The 23,020-nt window shown below is 46.3% G+C and overlaps 1 protein-coding gene across 2 annotated transcripts in view; it reads right to left on the bottom strand.

Annotated features, from left to right (window-relative positions):
- LOC308128144 (kinesin-like protein KIF1C) overlaps nucleotides 1–23,020 on the bottom strand; it is a 66,577-nt gene that overhangs the window by 11,578 nt on the left and 31,979 nt on the right. For both annotated transcript variants that reach the window (XM_080493810.1, XM_080493809.1), the window contains exons 14-20: nucleotides 22,140–22,253; nucleotides 19,222–19,331; nucleotides 17,827–17,906; nucleotides 17,497–17,572; nucleotides 15,254–15,333; nucleotides 3,934–4,028; nucleotides 404–487 (exon numbers count right to left, since the gene is read on the bottom strand). In XM_080493810.1, the coding sequence (XP_080349936.1) occupies nucleotides 404–487; nucleotides 3,934–4,028; nucleotides 15,254–15,333; nucleotides 17,497–17,572; nucleotides 17,827–17,906; nucleotides 19,222–19,331; nucleotides 22,140–22,253 (639 nt within the window). The remainder of the gene's footprint in view (nucleotides 1–403; nucleotides 488–3,933; nucleotides 4,029–15,253; nucleotides 15,334–17,496; nucleotides 17,573–17,826; nucleotides 17,907–19,221; nucleotides 19,332–22,139; nucleotides 22,254–23,020) is intronic.

Raw genomic sequence — 23,020 nt, forward strand, 5'->3', positions numbered from 1 at the left:
GGTTAGACGATGACCTGGAGACACGAGGGTTAGTGTTAGACGATGATCTGGAGACACGAGGGTTAGTGTTAGACGACGACACAGTGACCTGGAGACACGAGGGTTAGTGTTAGACGACGACACAGTGACCTGGAGACACGAGGGTTAGTGTTAGACGATGACCCGGAGACACGAGGGTTAGTGTTAAACAATGATCTGGAGAGAGGAGGGTTAGTGTTAGACGACGACACAGTGACCTGGAGACACGAGGGTTAGTGTTAGACGACGACCTGGAGACACGAGGGTTAGGGTTGGACGACGACACGACCACCTGAGGGACGGCCGAACCTTCAGGTCTGTTAGAACAAAATGAGTCCCGAATGCAGCAGTCACCAGTTGCTGGTTCAAGTCCCTCAGTCTTTACCTTGTTTCAGTATGACGGCCTCCGTGATCTGCTTCCCATTCACATAGGTCTCCGCTCCAACCAGCGGTTCCAGAGTCACATCCACTGCAGAGACAGACGGCAGCGTCAAGACAGGATTGCAGACACGGTAACGTAGAGAGAGTAAAACAAAGACAGCAACGGAAAGACAACGACAACATCAACACCAAAATAGCAACAACACAAGGACAACACCAATACAAGGACAACACCAATACAAGGACAAGGACAACACAAGGACAAGGACAACACAAGGACAACACCAATACAAGGACAACACCAACACAAGGACAAGGACAACACCAATACAAGGACAACACCAACACAAGGACAACACCAATACAAGGACAACACCAACACAAGGACAACACAAGGACAACACCAACACAAGGACAACACCAATACAAGGACAACACCAATACAAGGACAACACCAACACAAGGACAACACCAATACAAGGACAACACCAATACAAGGACAACACCAACACAAGGACAACACCAATACAAGGACAACACCAATACAAGGACAACACCAACACAAGGACAACACAAGGACAACACCAACACAAGGACAACACCAATACAAGGACAACACCAATACAAGGACAACACCAACACAAGGACAACACAAGGACAACACCAACACAAGGACAACACAAGGACAACACCAATACAAGGACAACACCAACACAAGGACAAGGACAACACAAGGACAACACAAGGACAACACCAATACAAGGACAACACCAACACAAGGACAACACCAATACAAGGACAACACCAACACAAGGACAACACAAGGACAACACCAACACAAGGACAACACCAATACAAGGACAACACCAATACAAGGACAACACCAACACAAGGACAACACCAATACAAGGACAACACCAACACAAGGACAACACCAATACAAGGACAACACCAATACAAGGACAACACCAACACAAGGACAACACCAACACAAGGACAACACAAGGACAACACCAATACAAGGACAACACCAATACAAGGACAACACAAGGACAACACCAATACAAGGACAACACCAATACAAGGACAACACAAGGACAACACCAATACAAGGACAACACAAGGACAACACCAACACAAGGACAACACCAACACAAGGACAACACCAATACAAGGACAACACAAGGACAACACCAACACAAGGACAACACCAACACAAGGATAACACCAACACAAGGACAACACAAGGACAACACCAACACAAGGACAACACCAATACAAGGACAACACCAATACAAGGACAACACAAGGACAACACCAACACAATGACAACAACACCAATACAAGGACAACACAAGGACAACACCAATACAAGGACAACACCAACACAAGGACAACACCAATACAAGGACAACACCAATACAAGGACAACACAAGGACAACACCAATACAAGGACAACACCAATACAAGGACAACACCAATAAAAGGACAACACAAACACAAGGACAACACCAATACAAGGACAACACCAATAAAAGGACAACACAAGGACAACACCAACACAAGGACAACACAAGGACAACACCAATACAAGGACAACACCAATAAAAGGACAACACAAGGACAACACCAACACAAGGACAACACCAATACAAGGACAACACCAACACAAGGACAACACAAGGACAACACCAACACAAGGACAACACCAATACAAGGACAACACCAATACAAGGACAACACCAACACAAGGACAACACAAGGACAACACCAACACAAGGACAACACAAGGACAACACCAATACAAGGACAACACCAACACAAGGACAAGGACAACACAAGGACAACACAAGGACAACACCAATACAAGGACAACACCAACACAAGGACAACACCAATACAAGGACAACACCAACACAAGGACAACACAAGGACAACACCAACACAAGGACAACACCAATACAAGGACAACACCAATACAAGGACAACACCAACACAAGGACAACACCAATACAAGGACAACACCAACACAAGGACAACACCAATACAAGGACAACACCAATACAAGGACAACACCAACACAAGGACAACACAAGGACAACACCAACACAAGGACAACACAAGGACAACACCAATACAAGGACAACACCAATACAAGGACAACACAAGGACAACACCAATACAAGGACAACACCAATACAAGGACAACACAAGGACAACACCAATACAAGGACAACACAAGGACAACACCAACACAAGGACAACACCAACACAAGGACAACACCAATACAAGGACAACACAAGGACAACACCAACACAAGGACAACACCAACACAAGGATAACACCAACACAAGGACAACACAAGGACAACACCAACACAAGGACAACACCAATACAAGGACAACACCAATACAAGGACAACACAAGGACAACACCAACACAATGACAACAACACCAATACAAGGACAACACAAGGACAACACCAATACAAGGACAACACCAACACAAGGACAACACCAATACAAGGACAACACCAATACAAGGACAACACAAGGACAACACCAATACAAGGACAACACCAATACAAGGACAACACCAATAAAAGGACAACACAAACACAAGGACAACACCAATACAAGGACAACACCAATAAAAGGACAACACAAGGACAACACCAACACAAGGACAACACAAGGACAACACCAATACAAGGACAACACCAATAAAAGGACAACACAAGGACAACACCAACACAAGGACAACACCAATACAAGGACAACACCAACACAAGGACAACACCAATACAAGGACAACACAAGGACAACACCAATACAAGGACAACACCAACACAAGGACAACACCAATACAAGGACAACACCAATACAAGGACAACACCAATACAAGGACAACACCAATACAAGGACAACACCAACACAAGGACAACACCAATACAAGGTCAACACAAGGACAACACCAACACAAGGACAACACCAATACAAGGACAACACCAACACAAGGACAACACCAATACAAGGACAACACCAATACAAGGACAACACAAGGACAACACCAATACAAGGACAACACCAATACAAGGACAACACCAACACAAGGACAACACCAACACAAGGACAACACCAATACAAGGACAACACCAATACAAGGACAACACCAATACAAGGACAACACAAGGACAACACCAATACAAGGACAACACCAACACAAGGACAACAACAACACAAGGACAACACAAGGACAACACCAATACAAGGACAACACCAACACAAGGACAACAACAACACAAGGACAACACAAGGACAACACCAACACAAGGACAACACCAACACAAGGACAACAATACAAATACAACACAAAGATACCTCATGGATTTCCTGGCAGCGTTTACAAAGGAAGAACAAGAAAAGAGTCACTCTGTGACACACACACACACACACACACACGCACGCACGCACGCACGACGCACGCACGCACGCACGCACGCACGCACGCACGCACGCACGCTTGTTGTCACCTTCTCCCAGCTCGTTGGTCTCGCTGACAAAAACACAGTGAATCTCTTTGATGAAGTCTCCAGACAGTTTAATGTCCACGTCCTGCTGTCCAACCCTGGCGCGCAAACACACACACACACACACACACACACACACACACACACACACACACACACACACACACACACACACACACACACACACACACACACACACACACACACACACACACACACACACACACACACACACACACACACACACACACACACACACACACACACTTTAGTGAGAGTCCTGACAGGAACTAAAAGAGACGACATCACTCCAATATGAGAAAATAAAATGAAGCAAAGTAAACCAAAAAGTAGAAAAAGATGTGTGTGTGTGTGGGGTGGGGGGGGGTCAGCGAGGTGGTCAGATTGGGGTGAGTATCACAGCATGTCCAGCCGACGGCTCGTGGCAGCAGCAGCAAAGCTGGTCCCCATTGTCCAACAAATTATTCTTCTTGTAGCCTTAAAGAATATTATTTGTTCCATTTGTAAATCTTCCCAGACTTTCTACATTCAATTCAATTCAACTTTATTTATAAAGCACCAAATACAACAGTTATTTCTAGGAGCTTCTAACAGAGAAAAGAGAAAAACCCAACAAATCCACATGAGCATCAGATTGATTTACAACTGTAGAAAGAAAAACTCCTCTAACAGGAAGAACCTTTGTATCTGTAGAACTGGGATCTGGTTCCACATCAGAGGAACCTGAAAGCTGAAAGCTCTGCCTCCGTTCTACTTTTAGAAAAGCTAGGAACCTCCAGTAAGCCAGCACTGTGAGAACCAAGAGTTCTTCTGGGGAGATCTGGGACCAGCAGTTCTTTAAGATCTGATGGAACCTGGTTGTTCAGAGCGTTCTAAGTTAGAAGGAGGATTTTAAATTCTCTTCAAGATTGAACAGGGAGCCAATGAAGCGAGGTTAGTATTGGAGGGAGCTGATCTCTGGTGCTGGTTCTTGTCAGGACAATAGTACCAATGTTCTGATCAATAGTGTCAATGTTCTGATCAATAGTGTCAATGTTCTGATCAATAGTACCAATGTTCTGATCAATAGTACCAATGATCTGATCAATAGTACCAATGATCTGATCAATAGTATCAATCTTCTGATCAATAGTACCAATGATCTGATCAATAGTATCAATCTTCTGATCAATAGTGTCAATGTTCTGATCAATAGTACCAATGTTCTGATCAATAGTATCAATCTTCTGATCAATAGTATCAATGTTCTGATCAATAGTATCAATGTAGCACTGAGATCTAGCAGGACCAGAACAGAGACCAGTTCTTTATCTGAGGCCAAGAGAAGATGATCAATAACTGTGATCAGAGAGTCTCTGAGCTCTGATGAATCTAAAACTGGAAAGACTCAGATAAGTTACTTTTACTTAAATGGTCACATGACTGACTTGCAATCACTTTTTCTAGGATTTTAGAAATAAAGGAAGGTTGGATATAGTCATGGCTGCTCCTGACTAGTCATGGCTGCTCCTGTCTAGTCATGGCTGCTCCTGACTAGTCATGGCTGCTCCTGACTAGTCATGGCTGCTCCTGACTAGTCATGGCTGCTCCTGTCTAGTCATGGCTGCTCCTGACTAGTCATGGCTGCTCGTGTCTAGTCATGGCTGCTCCTGACTAGTCATGGCTGCTCGTGTCTAGTCATGGCTGCTCCTGACTAGTCATGGCTGCTCCTGACTAGTCATGGCTGCTCCTGTCTAGTCATGGCTGCTCCTGACTAGTCATGGCTGCTCGTGTCTAGTCATGGCTGCTCCTGACTAGTCATGGCTGCTCCTGACTAGTCATGGCTGCTCCTGTCTAGTCATGGCTGCTCCTGACTAGTCATGGCTGCTCCTGTCTAGTCATGGCTGCTCCTGTCTAGTCATGGCTGCTCCTGACTAGTCATGGCTGCTCCTGACTAGTCATGGCTGCTCCTGTCTAGTCATGGCTGCTCCTGACTAGTCATGGCTGCTCCTGACTAGTCATGGCTGCTCCTGTCTAGTCATGGCTTCCCCCTCCTCTCCTCCAACTGTCAGATGTTTAGCTCCACCTCCACCTCAGTTACTGACTCGGGGACCTGTGACCTGGAGCTTTATTGTAGCACTTGAGGCGAGGCTGAGTCAGCTTGAGGAACGTGTCCTCTCTGTCCAGCTTAGGGCTAGCCCTGTAGCTAGTAGCCTGTAGCTAGTAGCCCCCCGCCAGGTTTAGCTGGAGCGGAGCGTTCTAGCTTAGCAGCGCAGGTAGCTGCTAACTCTAGCCCCCCCTCAGTGACCCCCCCTCAGTGGCCCCCCCTCAGTGGCCCCCCCCTCAGTGGCCCCCCCTCAGTGGCTCCCCCTCAGTGGCCCCCCCTCAGTGACCCCCCCTCAGTGGCCCCCGAGCAGCCGGGGGAACAGGGCGGTTGGGTGACTGCCAGGGGTAAACGTAGCAGTAAGAAGTCTTCATCCGTATCAAGTGTGAAACTAGACAAAATCAAGACAAACAAATGAGATGTGGTTTCCTAAACATGAGATCTTTATCATCCAAAGCTCTTCTAGTCAATGATCTGATAAGTGAACACAACATTGATCTCTTTGGATGAACAGAAACCTGGCTACTAACCCTAACCCTAACCCTAACCCTAACCCTAACCCTAACCGGTTTCAATTTGTTCATGTAAATAACAAATCTTCAATACATGAAGGGGTCCTGTGTGGAGTACCACAAGGCTCCGTCCTCGGACCCATATTGTTTAATCTCTAGATGTTACCACTCGGAAATATTATTAGGAAACACAACATTAACTTTCATTGTTATGCAGATGATCCTCAGCTCTATTTATCAGTTAAAGCCAATCAGGCCGACCAACTTGTTAAACTAGAGTCCTGCCTCAGGGACGTTAAGTCCTGGATGTCTATCAACTTCTTAATGCTCAACACATCCAAGACTGAGGTTCTAATCCTAGGTCCTAAAAAGCTCAGGGATTACTTTTCAGATAGTCTGATTACCTTAGATAATATTACCTTAACCTCTAACAGTGATATTAGGAACCTGGGTGTTATTTCTGATCAGGATCTGTCCTTTATGTCCCATGTTAAACATGTCTCCAGGACAGCCTTCTTCCATCTAAGGAATATTGCAAAAATGAGAAACTTCTTGTCCTTCAAAGATGCAGAACAAATGCTTCCTGCCTTTGTGACTTGAAGATGAGATGATTGTAACTCCCTAATGTCAGGATGTCCAAACTCCTCTGTTAGGATCTTCCAGCTAGAGCAGAACGCTGCTGCAGGTTTACTAACCAGAACTGGAAGAAGAGAGCACATCTCCCCAGTCTTAGCATCCTTACACTGGCTTCACATCAAATCTAGAATAGAATTCAACATCCTTCTGATCACATCTAAAACTCTTCATCACCAGGCTCCGTCCTATATGGAGAAACTTCTAGAAGGGTCTCACCCTCCACGAGCCCTTGGCTCTGAGGATGCAGGACTGTTGGTAATCCCTAAAGTCCTTCAAAGTAAAAGAGGAGGCAGGAGTTTCAGCCATATGGCTCCTTTACTCTGGAATCAACTAGCAGCCTCGGTCCGAAGGGCCCACACCATTAGTTTATTTAAGAGGAGACTAAAAAGCTTCCTCTTTGATAGAGCTTCTCATTAGGAATAAAATAGGAGCACTAAGTTGAGCTGCTCTAGGCCTAGACTGCTGAGGGGATTTCCTCTCTCCCGTTAAAGGGAGGAACTCTACATTTGGAGCTTCTGTTTCTTGTCTTTCTTTCTTTCTCTCTGTGTAACAACATTACTGGAGCCACCAGATCCTGACAGGAGGGGAGCAGGATCCAGGGGATCAGACCCAAGACTCCCAGAGTGGAGTTACCACGGTCCTACTACCCGACCCCCCCACAGCACCGGGACCCCCCCACAGCACCGGGACCCCCCCACAGCACCGGGACCCCACCACAGCACCAGGACCCCCCCACAGCACCGGGACCCCCCCACAGCACCGGGACCCCACCACAGCACTGGGACCCCCCCACAGCACCGGGACCCCCCCACAGCACCGGGACCCCACCACAGCACTGGGACCCCCCCACAGCACCGGGACCCCCCCACAGCACCAGGACCCCCCCACAGCACCGGGACCCCCCCACAGCACTGGGACCCCACCACAACGGCACGGCCCTTAAACTCCAGACTGAGATTGGTTCATCATCAGACCAACGCTCATCATAGACTTTTCTTAGTATTTGTACTTCTCTGGTCTGTCTGCCTCTCTCTCTCTCTCTCTCTCTCTCTCTCTCTCTCTCTCTCTCTCTCTCTCCTCTTCTATTCCTCTCTCTCTCCCTCTTCTATTCCTCTCTCTCTCCCTCTTCTATTCCTCTCTCTCTCTCTTCTATTCCTCTCTCTCTCTCTCTCTCTCTCTCTCCCTCTTCTATTCCTCTCTCTCTCCCTCTTCTATTCCTCTCTCTCTCTCTTCTATTCCTCTCTCTCTCTCTCTCTCTCCCTCTTCTATTCCTCTCTCTCTCCCTCTTCTATTCCTCTCTCTCTCTCTTCTATTCCTCTCTCTCTCTCTCTTCTATTCCTCTCTCTCTCTCTTCTATTCCTCTCTCTCTCCCTCTTCTATTCCTCTCTCTCTCTCTCTCTCTTCTATTCCTCTCTCTCTCTCTCTTCTATTCCTCTCTCTCTCCCTCTTCTTTTCCTCTCTCTCTCCCTCTTCTATTCCTCTCTCCCTCTTCTATTCCTCTCTCTCTCTCTCTTCTATTCCTCTCTCTCTCCCTCTTCTTTTCCTCTCTCTCTCCCTCTTCTATTCCTCTCTCCCTCTTCTATTCCTCTCTCTCCCTGTCCTATCCCATGTACTTCTCCCCCCAACCGGTCAAGGCGGATGCCCCCCCCCCCTTCCAGAGTCTAGGCTCCGCCCCCTTTCTTCCTGAAGAGGGACTTCTTATGAACTGTTCTTCCTGAGAGGGAGTTCTTCCTGGTTTCCTCTGTTGCTTGTTCCTTCTGCTGCTCTGGAAGGTTTAGTTGGGTTCTGTGGTTCTCTATCATTGTAAGAGGTTCTGGAAGGTTTAGTTGGGTTCTGTTGTTCTCTATCATTGTAAGAGGTTCTGGATGGTTTAGTTGGGTTCTGTGGTTCTCTATCATTGTAAGAGGTTCTGGGAGGTTTAGTTGGGTTCTGTGGTTCTCTATCATTGTAAGAGGTTCTGGAAGGTTTAGTTGGGTTCTGTGGTTCTCTATCATTGTAAGAGGTTCTGGGAGGTTTAGTTGGGTTCTGTGGTTCTCTATCATTGTAAGAGGTTCTGGGAGGTTTAGTTGGGTTCTGTGGTTCTCTATCATTGTAAGAGGTTCTGGAAGGTTTAGTTGGGTTCTGTGGTTCTCTATCATTGTAAGAGGTTCTGGAAGGTTTAGTTGGGTTCTGTGGTTCTCTATCATTGTAAGAGGTTCTGGAAGGTTTAGTTGGGTTCTGTTGTTCTCTATCATTGTAAGAGGTTCTGGAAGGTTTAGTTGGGTTCTGTGGTTCTCTATCATTGTAAGAGGTTCTGGGAGGTTTGTTGATGTGATTAAGAGCTTTACAAATAAAACTTAATTGGATATTGATACTCAGTGACTGAAACTACTTCCTGTAGGATTTTAGAAATAAAGGAAGGTTGGATATCGGCCTGTAACTTACCAAGACATCTGGTCGAGGTTAGGTTCTTTAAGAAGAGGATTAACATGAGCAACCTTAAAGGCTTGTGGTACATAACCTGTCATTAGAGATATGATGATCTGATCTAGTATTGATTACTAGTCAGGGGGAAAATATCTTTAAACAGTTTAGTGGGGATCGGATCTAGCAGGCAAGTTGTTGGTTTAGATGAGGCAGAGGTTGAGGAGAACTCAGGGACTTCTCTAGGGTGGGAGCTGGATAACTGGAAATCAGGTTCCACTAACTAATCTGAAGATGTGGTTGATCAATCCGCCACTGCACTGGGCAGTGAGTCTTTAATTAGATCCCTGATCGTTAGGATTTTGTCATTAAAGAAGTTTACGAAGTCATTACTGCTCATTACTATGAGGTTGTCCAGAAGTGTGACTTTTTGTCAGCCTGGCTATAGTACTGAAGAGAAATCTGGGATTGTTCTAAAGGAGGTATTCCAGCTTTTATAAAGGGATTTTTTATACATTAACAAACTATCTCTCCAGGCTGTTCGAAATACTTCTGAGTTAAGTACCATTTATTCTACAATTCTCGTACTGATTTCTTTAAAGTTCGCAAATGATCATTATAGTCCTACCCCCCCCCCCCCCCCAACCGGTCAGCAGGAAGCCTCCACCTCTGACTCTGGTTTCTGCAAAGGTTCTTCCTGTCAGAGGAGTTCTTCCTTTCTACAGTCGCTCTGCTTGCTCATGTATATTTAAAGGTTCTTCCTGTCAGAGGAGTTCTTCCTTTCTACAGTCGCTCTGCTTGCTCATGTATATTTAAAGGTTCTTCCTGTCAGAGGAGTTCTTCCTTTCTACAGTCGCTCTGCTTGCTCATGTATATTTAAAGGTTCTTCCTGTCAGAGGAGTTCTTCCTTTCTACAGTCGCTCTGCTTGCTCATGTATATTTAAAGGTTCTTCCTGTCAGAGGAGTTCTTCCTTTCTACAGTCGCTCTGCTTGCTCATGTATATTTAAAGGTTCTTCCTGTCAGAGGAGTTCTTCCTTTCTACAGTCGCTCTGCTTGCTCATGTATATTTAAAGGTTCTTCCTGTCAGAGGAGTTCTTCCTTTCTACAGTCGCTCTGCTTGCTCATGTATATTTAAAGGTTCTTCCTGTCAGAGGAGTTCTTCCTTTCTACAGTCGCTCTGCTTGCTCATGTATATTTAAAGGTTCTTCCTGTCAGAGGAGTTCTTCCTTTCTACAGTCGCTCTGCTTGCTCATGTATATTTAAAGGTTCTTCCTGTCAGAGGAGTTCTTCCTTTCTACAGTCGCTCTGCTTGCTCATGTATATTTAAAGGTTCTTCCTGTCAGAGGAGTTCTTCCTTTCTACAGTCGCTCTGCTTGCTCATGTATATTTAAAGGTTCTTCCTGTCAGAGGAGTTCTTCCTTTCTACAGTCGCTCTGCTTGCTCATGTATATTTAAAGGTTCTTCCTGTCAGAGGAGTTCTTCCTTTCTACAGTCGCTCTGCTTGCTCATGTATATTTAAAGGTTCTTCCTGTCAGAGGAGTTCTTCCTTTCTACAGTCGCTCTGCTTGCTCATGTATATTTAAAGGTTCTTCCTGTCAGAGGAGTTCTTCCTTTCTACAGTCGCTCTGCTTGCTCATGTATATTTAAAGGTTCTTCCTGTCAGAGGAGTTCTTCCTTTCTACAGTCGCTCTGCTTGCTCATGTATATTTAAAGGTTCTTCCTGTCAGAGGAGTTCTTCCTTTCTACAGTCGCTCTGCTTGCTCATGTATATTTAAAGGTTCTTCCTGTCAGAGGAGTTCTTCCTTTCTACAGTCGCTCTGCTTGCTCATGTATATTTAAAGGTTCTTCCTGTCAGAGGAGTTCTTCCTTTCTACAGTCGCTCTGCTTGCTCATGTATATTTGTTGGGTTTTCCTCCCAGGAATGGATTCGGTGCTTCAGAACTGAATTAAATTCAATGATTTGAAGTTGGTGACCCCCGATTAGCCCAGTAACTAAAACCCACCTCGGTTAACTGATGGAGGTTTAGACTGGTGGAGGTTTAGACTGGTGGAGGTTTACTGATGGAGGTTTACTGATGGGTGGTTTAGACTGGTGGAGGTTTACTGATGGAGGTTTACTGATGGAGGTTTAGACTGGTGGAGGTTTAGACTGATGGAGGTTTACTGATGGAGGTTTAGACTGGTGGAGGTTTAGACTGATGGAGGTTTACTGATGGGTGGTTTAGACTGGTGGAGGTTTAGACTGGTGGAGGTTTACTGATGGAGGTTTACTGATGGAGGTTTAGACTGGTGGAGGTTTAGACTGATGGAGGTTTACTGATGGGTGGTTTAGACTGGTGGAGGTGTACTGATGGAGGTTTAGACTGGTGGAGGTTTAGACTGATGGAGGTTTACTGATGGAGGTTTAGACTGGTGGAGGTTTACTGATGGAGGTTTAGACTGGTGGAGGTTTACTGATGGAGGTTTACTGATGGGTGGTTTAGACTGGTGGAGGTTTACTGATGGAGGTTTACTGATGGAGGTTTAGACTGGTGGAGGTTTAGACTGATGGAGGTTTACTGATGGAGGTTTAGACTGGTGGAGGTTTAGACTGATGGAGGTTTACTGATGGGTGGTTTAGACTGGTGGAGGTTTACTGATGGAGGTTTAGACTGGTGGAGGTTTACTGATGGAGGTTTAGACTGGTGGAGGTTTAGACTGATGGAGGTTTACTGATGGGTGGTTTAGACTGGTGGAGGTTTACTGATGGAGGTTTAGACTGGTGGAGGTTTAGACTGGTGGAGGTTTACTGATGGGTGGTTTAGACTGGTGGAGGTTTACTGATGGAGGTTTAGACTGGTGGAGGTTTAGACTGGTGGAGGTTTACTGATGGAGGTTTAGACTGGTGGAGGTTTAGACTGGTGGAGGTTTAGACTGGTGGAGGTTTACTGATGGGTGGTTTAGACTGGTGGAGGTTTAGACTGATGGAGGTTTACTGATGGAGGTTTACTGATGGGTGGTTTAGACTGATGGAGGTTTACTGATGGAGGTTTACTGATGGGTGGTTTAGACTGGTGGAGGTTTACTGATGGAGGTTTAGACTGGTGGAGGTTTAGACTGATGGAGGTTTACTGATGGAGGTTTAGACTGGTGGAGGTTTAGACTGATGGAGGTTTACTGATGGAGGTTTAGACTGGTGGAGGTTTAGACTGATGGAGGTTTACTGATGGGTGGTTTAGACTGGTGGAGGTTTACTGATGGAGGTTTAGACTGGTGGAGGTTTAGACTGATGGAGGTTTAGACTGGTGGAGGTTTAGACTGGTGGAGGTTTAGACTGGTGGAGGTTTACTGATGGGTGGTTTAGACTGGTGGAGGTTTACTGATGGAGGTTTAGACTGGTGGAGGTTTAGACTGGTGGAGGTTTAGACTGGTGGAGGTTTACTGATGGGTGGTTTAGACTGGTGGAGGTTTACTGATGGAGGTTTAGACTGGTGGAGGTTTAGACTGATGGAGGTTTACTGATGGAGGTTTACTGATGGGTGGTTTAGACTGATGGAGGTTTACTGATGGAGGTTTACTGATGGGTGGTTTAGACTGGTGGAGGTTTACTGATGGAGGTTTAGACTGGTGGAGGTTTAGACTGATGGAGGTTTACTGATGGAGGTTTAGACTGGTGGAGGTTTAGACTGATGGAGGTTTAGACTGATGGAGGTTTACTGATGGGTGGTTTAGACTGGTGGAGGTTTACTGATGGAGGTTTAGACTGGTGGAGGTTTAGACTGATGGAGGTTTATTGATGGAGGTTTAGACTGGTGGAGGTTTACTGATGGAGGTTTACTGATGGAGGTTTAGACTGGTGGAGGTTTAGACTGATGGAGGTTTACTGATGGGTGGTTTAGACTGGTGGAGGTTTACTGATGGAGGTTTAGACTGGTGGAGGTTTAGACTGATGGAGGTTTACTGATGGAGGTTTAGACTGGTGGAGGTTTAGACTGATGGAGGTTTAGACTGGTGGAGGTTTACTGATGGAGGTTTAGACTGGTGGAGGTTTAGACTGATGGAGGTTTACTGATGGAGGTTTAGACTGGTGGAGGTTTAGACTGATGGAGGTTTACTGATGGGTGGTTTAGACTGGTGGAGGTTTACTGATGGAGGTTTACTGATGGAGGTTTAGACTGGTGGAGGTTTACTGATGGGTGGTTTAGACTGGTGGAGGTTTAAACTGGTGGAGGTTTAGACTGATGGAGGTTTACTGATGGGTGGTTTGGACTGGTGGAGGTTTACTGATGGAGGTTTAGACTGGTGGAGGTTTAGACTGATGGAGGTTTACTGATGGGTGGTTTAGACTGGTGGAGGTTTACTGATGGAGGTTTAGACTGGTGGAGGTTTAGACTGATGGAGGTTTACTGATGGAGGTTTAGGCTGGTGGAGGTTTAGACTGATGGAGGTTTACTGATGGAGGTTTAGACTGGTGGAGGTTTACTGATGGGTGGTTTAGACTGGTGGAGGTTTAAACTGATGGAGGTTTAGACTGGTGGAGGTTTAGACTGATGGAGGTTTACTGATGGGTGGTTTAGACTGGTGGAGGTTTAGACTGATGGAGGTTTACTGATGGAGGTTTAGACTGGTGGAGGTTTGGACTGGTGGAGGTTTAGACTGATGTAGGTTTAGACTGGTGGAGGTTTAGAGTGATGGAGGTTTACTGATGGAGGTTTAGACTGATGGGGGTTTACTGAAGGAGGTTTAGAGTGATGGAGGTTTACTGATGGAAGTATAAATGGATGGAGGTTTATTGATGGAGGTTTACCGATGGAGGTTTAGACTGATGGGGGTTTACTGATGGAGGTTTAGAGTGATGGAGGTTTATTGATGGAGGTTTAGAGTGATGGAGGTTTAGACAGATGGAGGTTTATTGATGGAGGTTTAGAGTGATGGAGGTTTAGACAGATGGAGGTTTAGACTGATGGGGGTTTACTGATAGAGGTTTATTGATGGAGGTTTAGAGTGATGGAGGTTTAGACTGATGGGGGTTTACTGATAGAGGTTTATTGATGGAGGTTTAGACAGATGGAGGTTTAGAGTGATGGAGGTTTAGAGTGATGGAGGTTTAGACAGATGGAGGTTTAGAGTGATGGAGGTTTAGAGTGATGGAGGTTTAGACAGATGGAGGTTTAGAGTGATGGAGGTTTAGAGTGATGGAAGTATAAACGGATGGAGGTTTATTGATGGAGGTTTAGAGTGATGGAGGTTTAGAGTGATGGAGGTTTAGACAGATGGAGGTTTAGAGTGATGGAGGTTTAGAGTGATGGAGGTTTAGACAGATGGAGGTTTAGAGTGATGGAGGTTTAGAGTGATGGAGGTTTAGACAGATGGAGGTTTAGAGTGATGGAGGTTTAGAGTGATGGAGGTTTAGAGTGATGGAGGTTTACTGATGGAAGTATAAACGGATGGAGGTTTATTGATGGAGGTTTACTGATAGAGGTTTAGAGTGATGGAGGTTTAGAGTGATGGAGGTTTAGAGTGATGGAGGTTTAGACAGATGGAGGTTTAGAGTGATGGAGGTTTACTGATGGAAGTATAAACGGATGGAGGTTTATTGATGGAGGTTTACTGATAGAGGTTTAGACAGATGGAGGTTTAGATGTAGTCTCTCTCTTTCTCTCTCTCTCTCTCTCTCGCTCTCGTTACCTGGTGAAACCCTCCTTAATGTAGTACAGCAGACACTCGGACATCAGGGGGTCTTCGTTCAGGTTGACCAGGTGAGGAGTCTGTAGGACGGAGAGAAGAGACTGAAGATCTACAGACTGAAACTCTACAGACAGAAGCTCTACAGACTGAAGCTCTACAGACTGAAGCCCCACAGACTGAAACTCTACAGACAGAAGCTCTACAGACTGAAGCTCTACAGACTGAAACTCTACAGACAGAAGCTCTACAGACTGAAGCTCTACAGACTGAAGCTCTACAGACTGAAGCTCTACATACTGAAACTCTACAGACAGAAGCTCTACAGACTGAAGCTCTACAGACTGAAGCTCTACAGACTGAAACTCTACAGACTGAAGCTCTACAGACTGAAGCTCTACATACTGAAACTCTACAGACAGAAGCTCTACAGACTGAAGCTCTACAGACTGAAACTCTACAGACAGAAGCTCTACAGACTGAAGCCCCACAGACTGCAGCTCTACAGACTGAAGCTCTACAGACTGAAGATCTACAGACTGAAGCTCCAGACTGAAACTCTACAGACAGAAGCTCTACAGACTGAAGCTCTACAGACTGAAGCTCCACAGACTGCAGCTCTATAGACTGAAGATCTACAGACTGAAGTTCCACAGACTGCAGCTCTACAGACTGAAGATCTACAGACTGAAGCTTCACAGACTGCAGCTCTACAGACTGATGATCTACAGACTGAAGCTCTACAGACTGATGCCCTACAGACTGAAGCTCTACAGACTGAAGCCCCACAGACTGATGCCCTACAGACTGAAGCTCTACAGACTGATGCCCTACAGACTGAAGCTCTACAGACTGAAGCCCCACAGACTGAAGCTCTACAGACTGAAGCTCCACAGACTGAAGATCTACAGACTGATGCCCTACAGACTGAAAATCTACAGACTGAAGATCTACAGACTGAAGCTCTACAGACTGAAGCCCTACAGACGGAAGCTACACAGACTGAAACTCTACAGACTGAAGCTCTACAGACTGAAGCTCTACAGACTGAAGCTCTACAGACTGAAACTCTATAGACTGAAGCTTTACAGACTGAAGCTCCACAGACTGCAGCTCTACAGACTGAAGCTCTACAGACTGAAGCTCCACAGACTGCAGCTCTACAGACTGAAGATCTACAGACTGAAGCTCTACAGACTGAAGCCCCAAAGACTGAAGCTCTACAGACTGCAGCTCTACAGACTGAAGCCCCACAGAATGGAGCTCTATAAACTGAAGCTCTACAGACTGAAGCTCTACAGACTGAAGCTCTACAGACTGAAGATCTACAGACTGAAGCTCCAGACAGAAGTTCTACAGACAGAAGCTCTACAGACTGAAGCTCTATAGACTGAAGCTCTACATACTGAAGCCCCACAGACTGAAGCTCTACAGACTGAAGCTCTATAGACTGAAGCTCTACAGACTGAAGCCCCACAGACTGAAGCCCTACAGACGGAAGCTCCACAGACTGAAGCTCTACAGACTGAAGCTCTACAGACTGAAGCCCCACAGACAGAAGCTCTACATACAGACGCTCTACAGACTGACGCTCTACAGACTGTTGCCCTACAGACTGAAGCTCTACAGACTGAAGATCTACAGACTGATGCCCTACAGACTGAAGCTCTACAGACTGAAGCCCCACAGACTGAAGCTCTACAGACTGAAGCTCCACAGACTGAAGATCTACAGACTGATGCCCTACAGACTGAAAATCTACAGACTGAAACTCTACAGACTGAAGATCTACAGACTGAAGCTCTATAGACTGAAGCTCTACAGACTGAAGCCCCACAGACTGAAGCTCTACAGACTGAAACTCTACAGACTGAAGATCTACAGACTGAAGCCCTACAGACTGAAGCTCTACAGACTGAAGCCCCACAGACTGAAGCTCTACAGACTGAAACTCTACAGACTGAAGCTCTACAGACTGAAGCCCCACAGACTGAAGCTCTACAGACTGAAGCTCCACAGACTGAAGATCTACAGACTGAAGCTCTACAGACTAATGCCCTACAGACTGAAAATCTACAGACTGAAGCCCCACAGACTGAAGCTCTACAGACTGAAGCTCCACAGACTGAAGATCTACAGACTGAAGCTCTACAGACTGAAGATCTACAGACTGAAGCTCTACAGACCGAAAATCTACAGACTGAAGCTCTACAGACCGAAAATCTACAGACTGAAGCTCTACTCACTCCTTTAGGAGAAAAGACGCCCAACGTTCCTCCGTCTTCCTTGATGGACACACCCATCTCTGCCAGGAGAGACTCCCTAAGAGAGACAGGCAGAGAGAGAGACAGGCAGCAAGAGACGGAGAAAGAGAGACAGGCAGAGAGAGAGACAGGCAGCAAGAGACGGAGAAAGAGAGACAGGCAGAGAGAGAGACAGGCAGCAAGAGACGGAGAAAGAGAGACAGGCAGAGAGAGAGACAGGCAGGAGACGGAGAAAGAGAGACATGCAGAGGCAACTCATAGGCACCAGAGAAACATGACAGTGGAGAACAAACTACAAAGTAATCAGATTACCTTTCCAGACGAATAGATTCAGTTTTTCTGAGTTTTTCTTCCCAAGTTTCATTGAGCTCGGCAATGATCTTCTCTGTTTCCTAACAAACAGTTAGCACAGGGTCAGTTAGCACAGGGTCAGTTAGCACAGGGTCAGTTAGCACAAGGTCAGTTAGCATAGGGTCAGTTAGCACAGGGTCAGTTAGTACAGGGTCAGTGAGCACAAGGTCAGTTAGCACAGGGTCAGTTAGCACAAGGTCAGTTAGCACAGGGTCAGTTAGCACAGGGTCAGTTAGCACAAGGTCAGTTAGCACAAGGTCAGTTAGCACAGGGTCAGTTAGTACAGGGTCAGTGAGCACAAGGTCAGTTAGCACAGGGTCAGTTAGTACAGGGTCAGTGAGCACAGGGTCAGTTAGCACAAGGTCAGTTAGCACAGGGTCAGTTAGCACAGGGTCAGTTAGCACAAGGTCAGTTAGCACAAGGTCAGTTAGCACAGGGTCAGTTAGCACAGGGTCAGTTAGTACAAGGTCAGTTAGTACAAGGTCAGTTAGCACAGGGTCAGTTAGCACAGGGTCAGTTAGCACAAGGTCAGTTAGTACAAGGTCAGTTAGTACAAGGTCAGTTAGCACAGGGTCAGTTAGCACAAGGTCAGTTAGTACAAGGTCAGTTAGCACAGGGTCAGTTAGTACAAGGTCAGTCAGCACAGGGTCAGTTAGCATAGGGTCAGTTAGCACAGGGTCAGTTAGCACAAGGTCAGTTAGCACAGGGTCAGTTAGTACAAGGTCAGTTAGCACAAGGTCAGTTAGCACAGGGTCAGTTAGCATAGGGTCAGTTAGCATAGGGTCAGTTAGCACAGGGTCAGTTAGCACAAGGTCAGTTAGTACAAGGTCAGTTAGCACAGGGTCAGTTAGCACAAGGTCAGTTAGCACAAGGTCAGTTAGTACAAGGTCAGTTAGTACAAGGTCAGTTAGCACAGGGTCAGTTAGCACAGGGTCAGTTAGTACAAGGTCAGTTAGCACAGGGTCAGTTAGTACAAGGTCAGTCAGCACAGGGTCAGTTAGCATAGGGTCAGTTAGCACAGGGTCAGTTAGCACAAGGTCAGTTAGCACAGGGTCAGTTAGTACAAGGTCAGTTAGCACAAGGTCAGTTAGCACAGGGTCAGTTAGCACAGGGTCAGTGAGCACAGGGTCAGTGAGCACAGGGTCAGTTAGCACATGGTCAGTTAGCACAGGGTCAGTTAGTACAAGGTCAGTTAGCACAGGGTCAGTTAGCACAGGGTCAGTTAGTACAAGGTCAGTTAGCACAAGGTCAGTTAGCACAGGGTCAGTTAGTACAAGGTCAGTTAGCACAAGGTCAGTTAGCACAGGGTCAGTTAGCACAAGGTCAGTTACTACTAGGAGTCACATGACGTCCTACCATCAGTCTCTCTGCTGCTTCCTCTTTACTGATGGGTTCTGTAGAAACGGCCACGTGTTCCTCTGTATCCTCCACCGGGTCAGAAGGCATCCCAGCGCCAGGTCCACAACCTGCTGGGATCACAAATACTGTTACCAACACAGGGAATGATTGTTAGAAGAACTCTGACTGGTGCTGTCACTGGAAGTATTACTGTTACTGGAACTAACTGTTACTGGAGCTGTTACTGGAACTGTTACTGGAACTAACTGTTACTGGAACTGACTTAATGGAACTAACTGTTACTGGAACTGTTACTGGAACTGTTACTGGAACTGTTACTGGAACTAACTGTTACTGGAACTGTTACTGGAACTTACTGTTACTGGAACTGTTACTGGAACTGACTTACTGGAACTGTTACTGGAACTTACTGTTACTGGAACTAACTGTTACTGGAACTGTTACTGGAACTAACTGTTACTGGAATTGTTACTGGAACTGACTGTTACTGGAACTGTTACTGGAACTGACTGTTACTGGAACTGTTACTGGAACTAACTGTTACTGGAATTGTTACTGGAACTAACTGTTACTGGAATTGTTACTGGAACTGACTGTTACTGGAACTGTTACTGGAACTAACTGTTACTGGAATTGTTACTGGAACTGACTGTTACTGGAACTGACTGATACTGGAACATCATCGTCTACCAAAGATCATCATGTTCGGCGAGCTTTCGAGTGGTCACCGGGACAGGGGTGCTCCAAAGAAACGATATAAGGACTGTTTCAAAAAGTCTCTCAACATCTGTGGTTTAAACCCAAGCGAGTGGAAAACACAAGCAGAGGATCGAGTTGGATGGCGTCACACCATCAACGTAGCCGCCTCAACCTTTGAGAGTGAACGTAGGAGCAACTTAGCTGTAAAGAGACAACAAGGGAAAGAGCGGATAGCACAGCCATCAGACCCAGATGACCAATCCTTTATCTGTCGACACTGCAGCCGAGCCTGCCGTGCTCGCATTGGACTTATGAGCCACGAGAGGTCTTGTGGGAGAAAACGGGGTGGACCTCCTTCATGAATCTTCGTTCGCGAAGCCAAAGCCATGAATACTGGAACTAACTGTTACTGGAACTAACTGTTACTGGAACTAACTGTTACTGGAACTGACTGTTACTGGAACTGTTACTGGAACTAACTGTTACTGGAACTAACTGTTACTGGAACTGTTACTGGAACTAACTGTTACTGGAACTAACTGTTACTGGAACTAACTGTTACTGGAACTGACTGTTACTGGAACTGTTACTGGAACTGTTACTGGAACTAACTGTTACTGGAACTGACTGATACTGGAACTGTTACTGGAACTAACTGTTACTGGAACTAACTGTTACTGGAACTAACTGTTACTGGAACTGACTGTTACTGGAACTGTTACTGGAACTAACTGTTACTGGAACTAACTGTTACTGGAACTAACTGTTACTGGAACTGACTGTTACTGGAACTGTTACTGGAACTAACTGTTACTGGAACTGACTGATACTGGAACTGTTACTGGAACTAACTGTTACTGGAACTAACTGTTACTGGAACTGACTGATACTGGAACTGTTACTGGAACTAACTGTTACTGGAACTGACTGTTACTGGAACTGACTGATACTGGAACTGTTACTGGAACTAACTGTTACTGGAACTGACTGATACTGGAACTGTTACTGGAACTAACTGTTACTGGAACTGACTGTTACTGGAACTGACTGATACTGGAACTGTTACTGGAACTGACTGTTACTGGAACTGACTGATACTGGAACTGTTACTGGAACTAACTGTTACTGGAACTGTTACTAGAACTGACTGATACTGGAACTGTTACTGGAACTGACTGTTACTGGAACTGACTGTTACCAGAACTGACTGATACTGGAACTGACTGATACTGGAACTGTTACTGGAACTAACTGTTACTGGAACTGACTGATACTGGAACTGACTGTTACTGGAACTGACTGATACTGGAACTGACTGTTACTGGAACTGACTGATACTGGATCTGACTGTTACTGGAACTAACTGTTACTGGAACTGACTGATACTGGAACTGACTGTTACTGGATCTGACTGTTACTGGAACTAACTGTTACTGGAACTGACTGATACTGGAACTGACTGTTACTGGAACTGACTGATACTGGAACTGACTGATACTGGATCTGACTGTTACTGGAACTAACTGTTACTGGAACTGACTGATACTGGAACTGACTGTTACTGGAACTGACTGATACTGGAACTGACTGTTACTGGAACTGACTGTTACTTGAACTGACTGATACTGGAACTGACTGATACTGGAACTGACTGTTACTGGATCTGACTGATACTGGAACTGACTGTTACTGGATCTGACTGATACTGGATCTGACTGATCTTATCATTCCTCTGTTGTTGTTTACATCCTCTGTTTTGCACTAGTTGTTTAGTTGCCACAGCGCTGCAGCTGCAACTTCCGTGTTGGTTCCGAGTGAGGGTAACCCTAACCCGGCCGGCCCCGGTGACTTTGCCCTGGCAGAGTGCACTGGAGCGCACTCCGGCAGCACAAAGCCAGTCAGTGCCGGTCCGCCACTTCCGCGTTGGGGCCAAGAGTGCGGACGCGATGTGAGACAGACACCGGGGCTTGGTGCAGCTCTGGTGTCCCGGCGCACTGTGTGTGAAAGCAGTATGAGTCCGATTGTCACGTTGCATCACATCGCGTCTCAAGCCGCTGGCCGGTGCACCATGGCTCCCTGTCTGCACACACCGGCAGGTTCTGGAACTCCAGTGTCTGGGAACAGGAGCTCCAGAGCTGGCCGGTGTGTGCGGTGACTGTTACTGGGACTGACTGTTACTGGGACTTAGTCCTGATAATGAGTATAGATGGGCCTACCGTCGCCTGCAACCGCAAGTCCTTTCGCAGGAGTCATCCCATTGGCTGAGAGCGCCAGCTGCAGAGGGGCGGGGCAAACATCTGGAACTCCAGCGGGGTAGTGACTGCTGTTCACTGGGGAGGGGGGGGTTGTTCAGTGAGCATGTACACACAGACACTCGATATGTCGATGTATTACAGTTTGTAGTTATGTTTAACAGTGCATAGTAGTGTGTGATGGTGTGTAGCAGTGTGTGATGGTGTGTAGCAGTGTGTGACAGTGTGTGATGGTGTGTAGCAGTGTGTGATGGTGTGTAGCAGTGTGTGACAGTGTGTGATGGTGTGTAGCAGTGTGTGATGGTGTGTAGCAGTGTGTGACAGTGTGTGATGGTGTGTAGCAGTGTGTGATGGTGTGTAGCAGTGTGTGACAGTGTGTAGCCGTGAGTGATGGTGTGTAGCAGTGTGTGACAGTGTGTGACAGTGTGTGACAGTGTGTGATGGTGTGTAGCAGTGTGTGACAGTGTGTGACAGTGTGTGATGGTGTGTGATGGTGTGTGACAGTGTGTGATGGTGTGTAGCAGTGTGTGACAGTGTGTGACAGTGTGTGACAGTGTGTGACAGTGTGTGATGGTGTGTAGCAGTGAGTGACGGTGTGTAGCAGTGTGTGATGGTGTGTAGCAGTGTGTGATGGTGTGTAGCAGTGTGTAGCAGTGTGTGATGGTGTGTAGCAGTGTGTGATGGTGTGTGATGGTGTGTGATGGTGTGTAGCAGTGTGTGATGGTGTGTAGCAGTGTGTAGCAGTGTGTGATGGTGTGTAGCAGTGTGTGATGGTGTGTAGCAGTGTGTAGCAGTGTGTAGCAGTGTGTGATGGTGTGTAGCAGTGTGTAGCAGTGTGTAGCAGT

The sequence above is a fragment of the Lipophrys pholis genome (assembly GCF_963383615.2).
Source record: "Lipophrys pholis genome assembly, contig: SCAFFOLD_48, whole genome shotgun sequence".
Lineage (NCBI taxonomy): Eukaryota > Metazoa > Chordata > Actinopteri > Blenniiformes > Blenniidae > Lipophrys > Lipophrys pholis.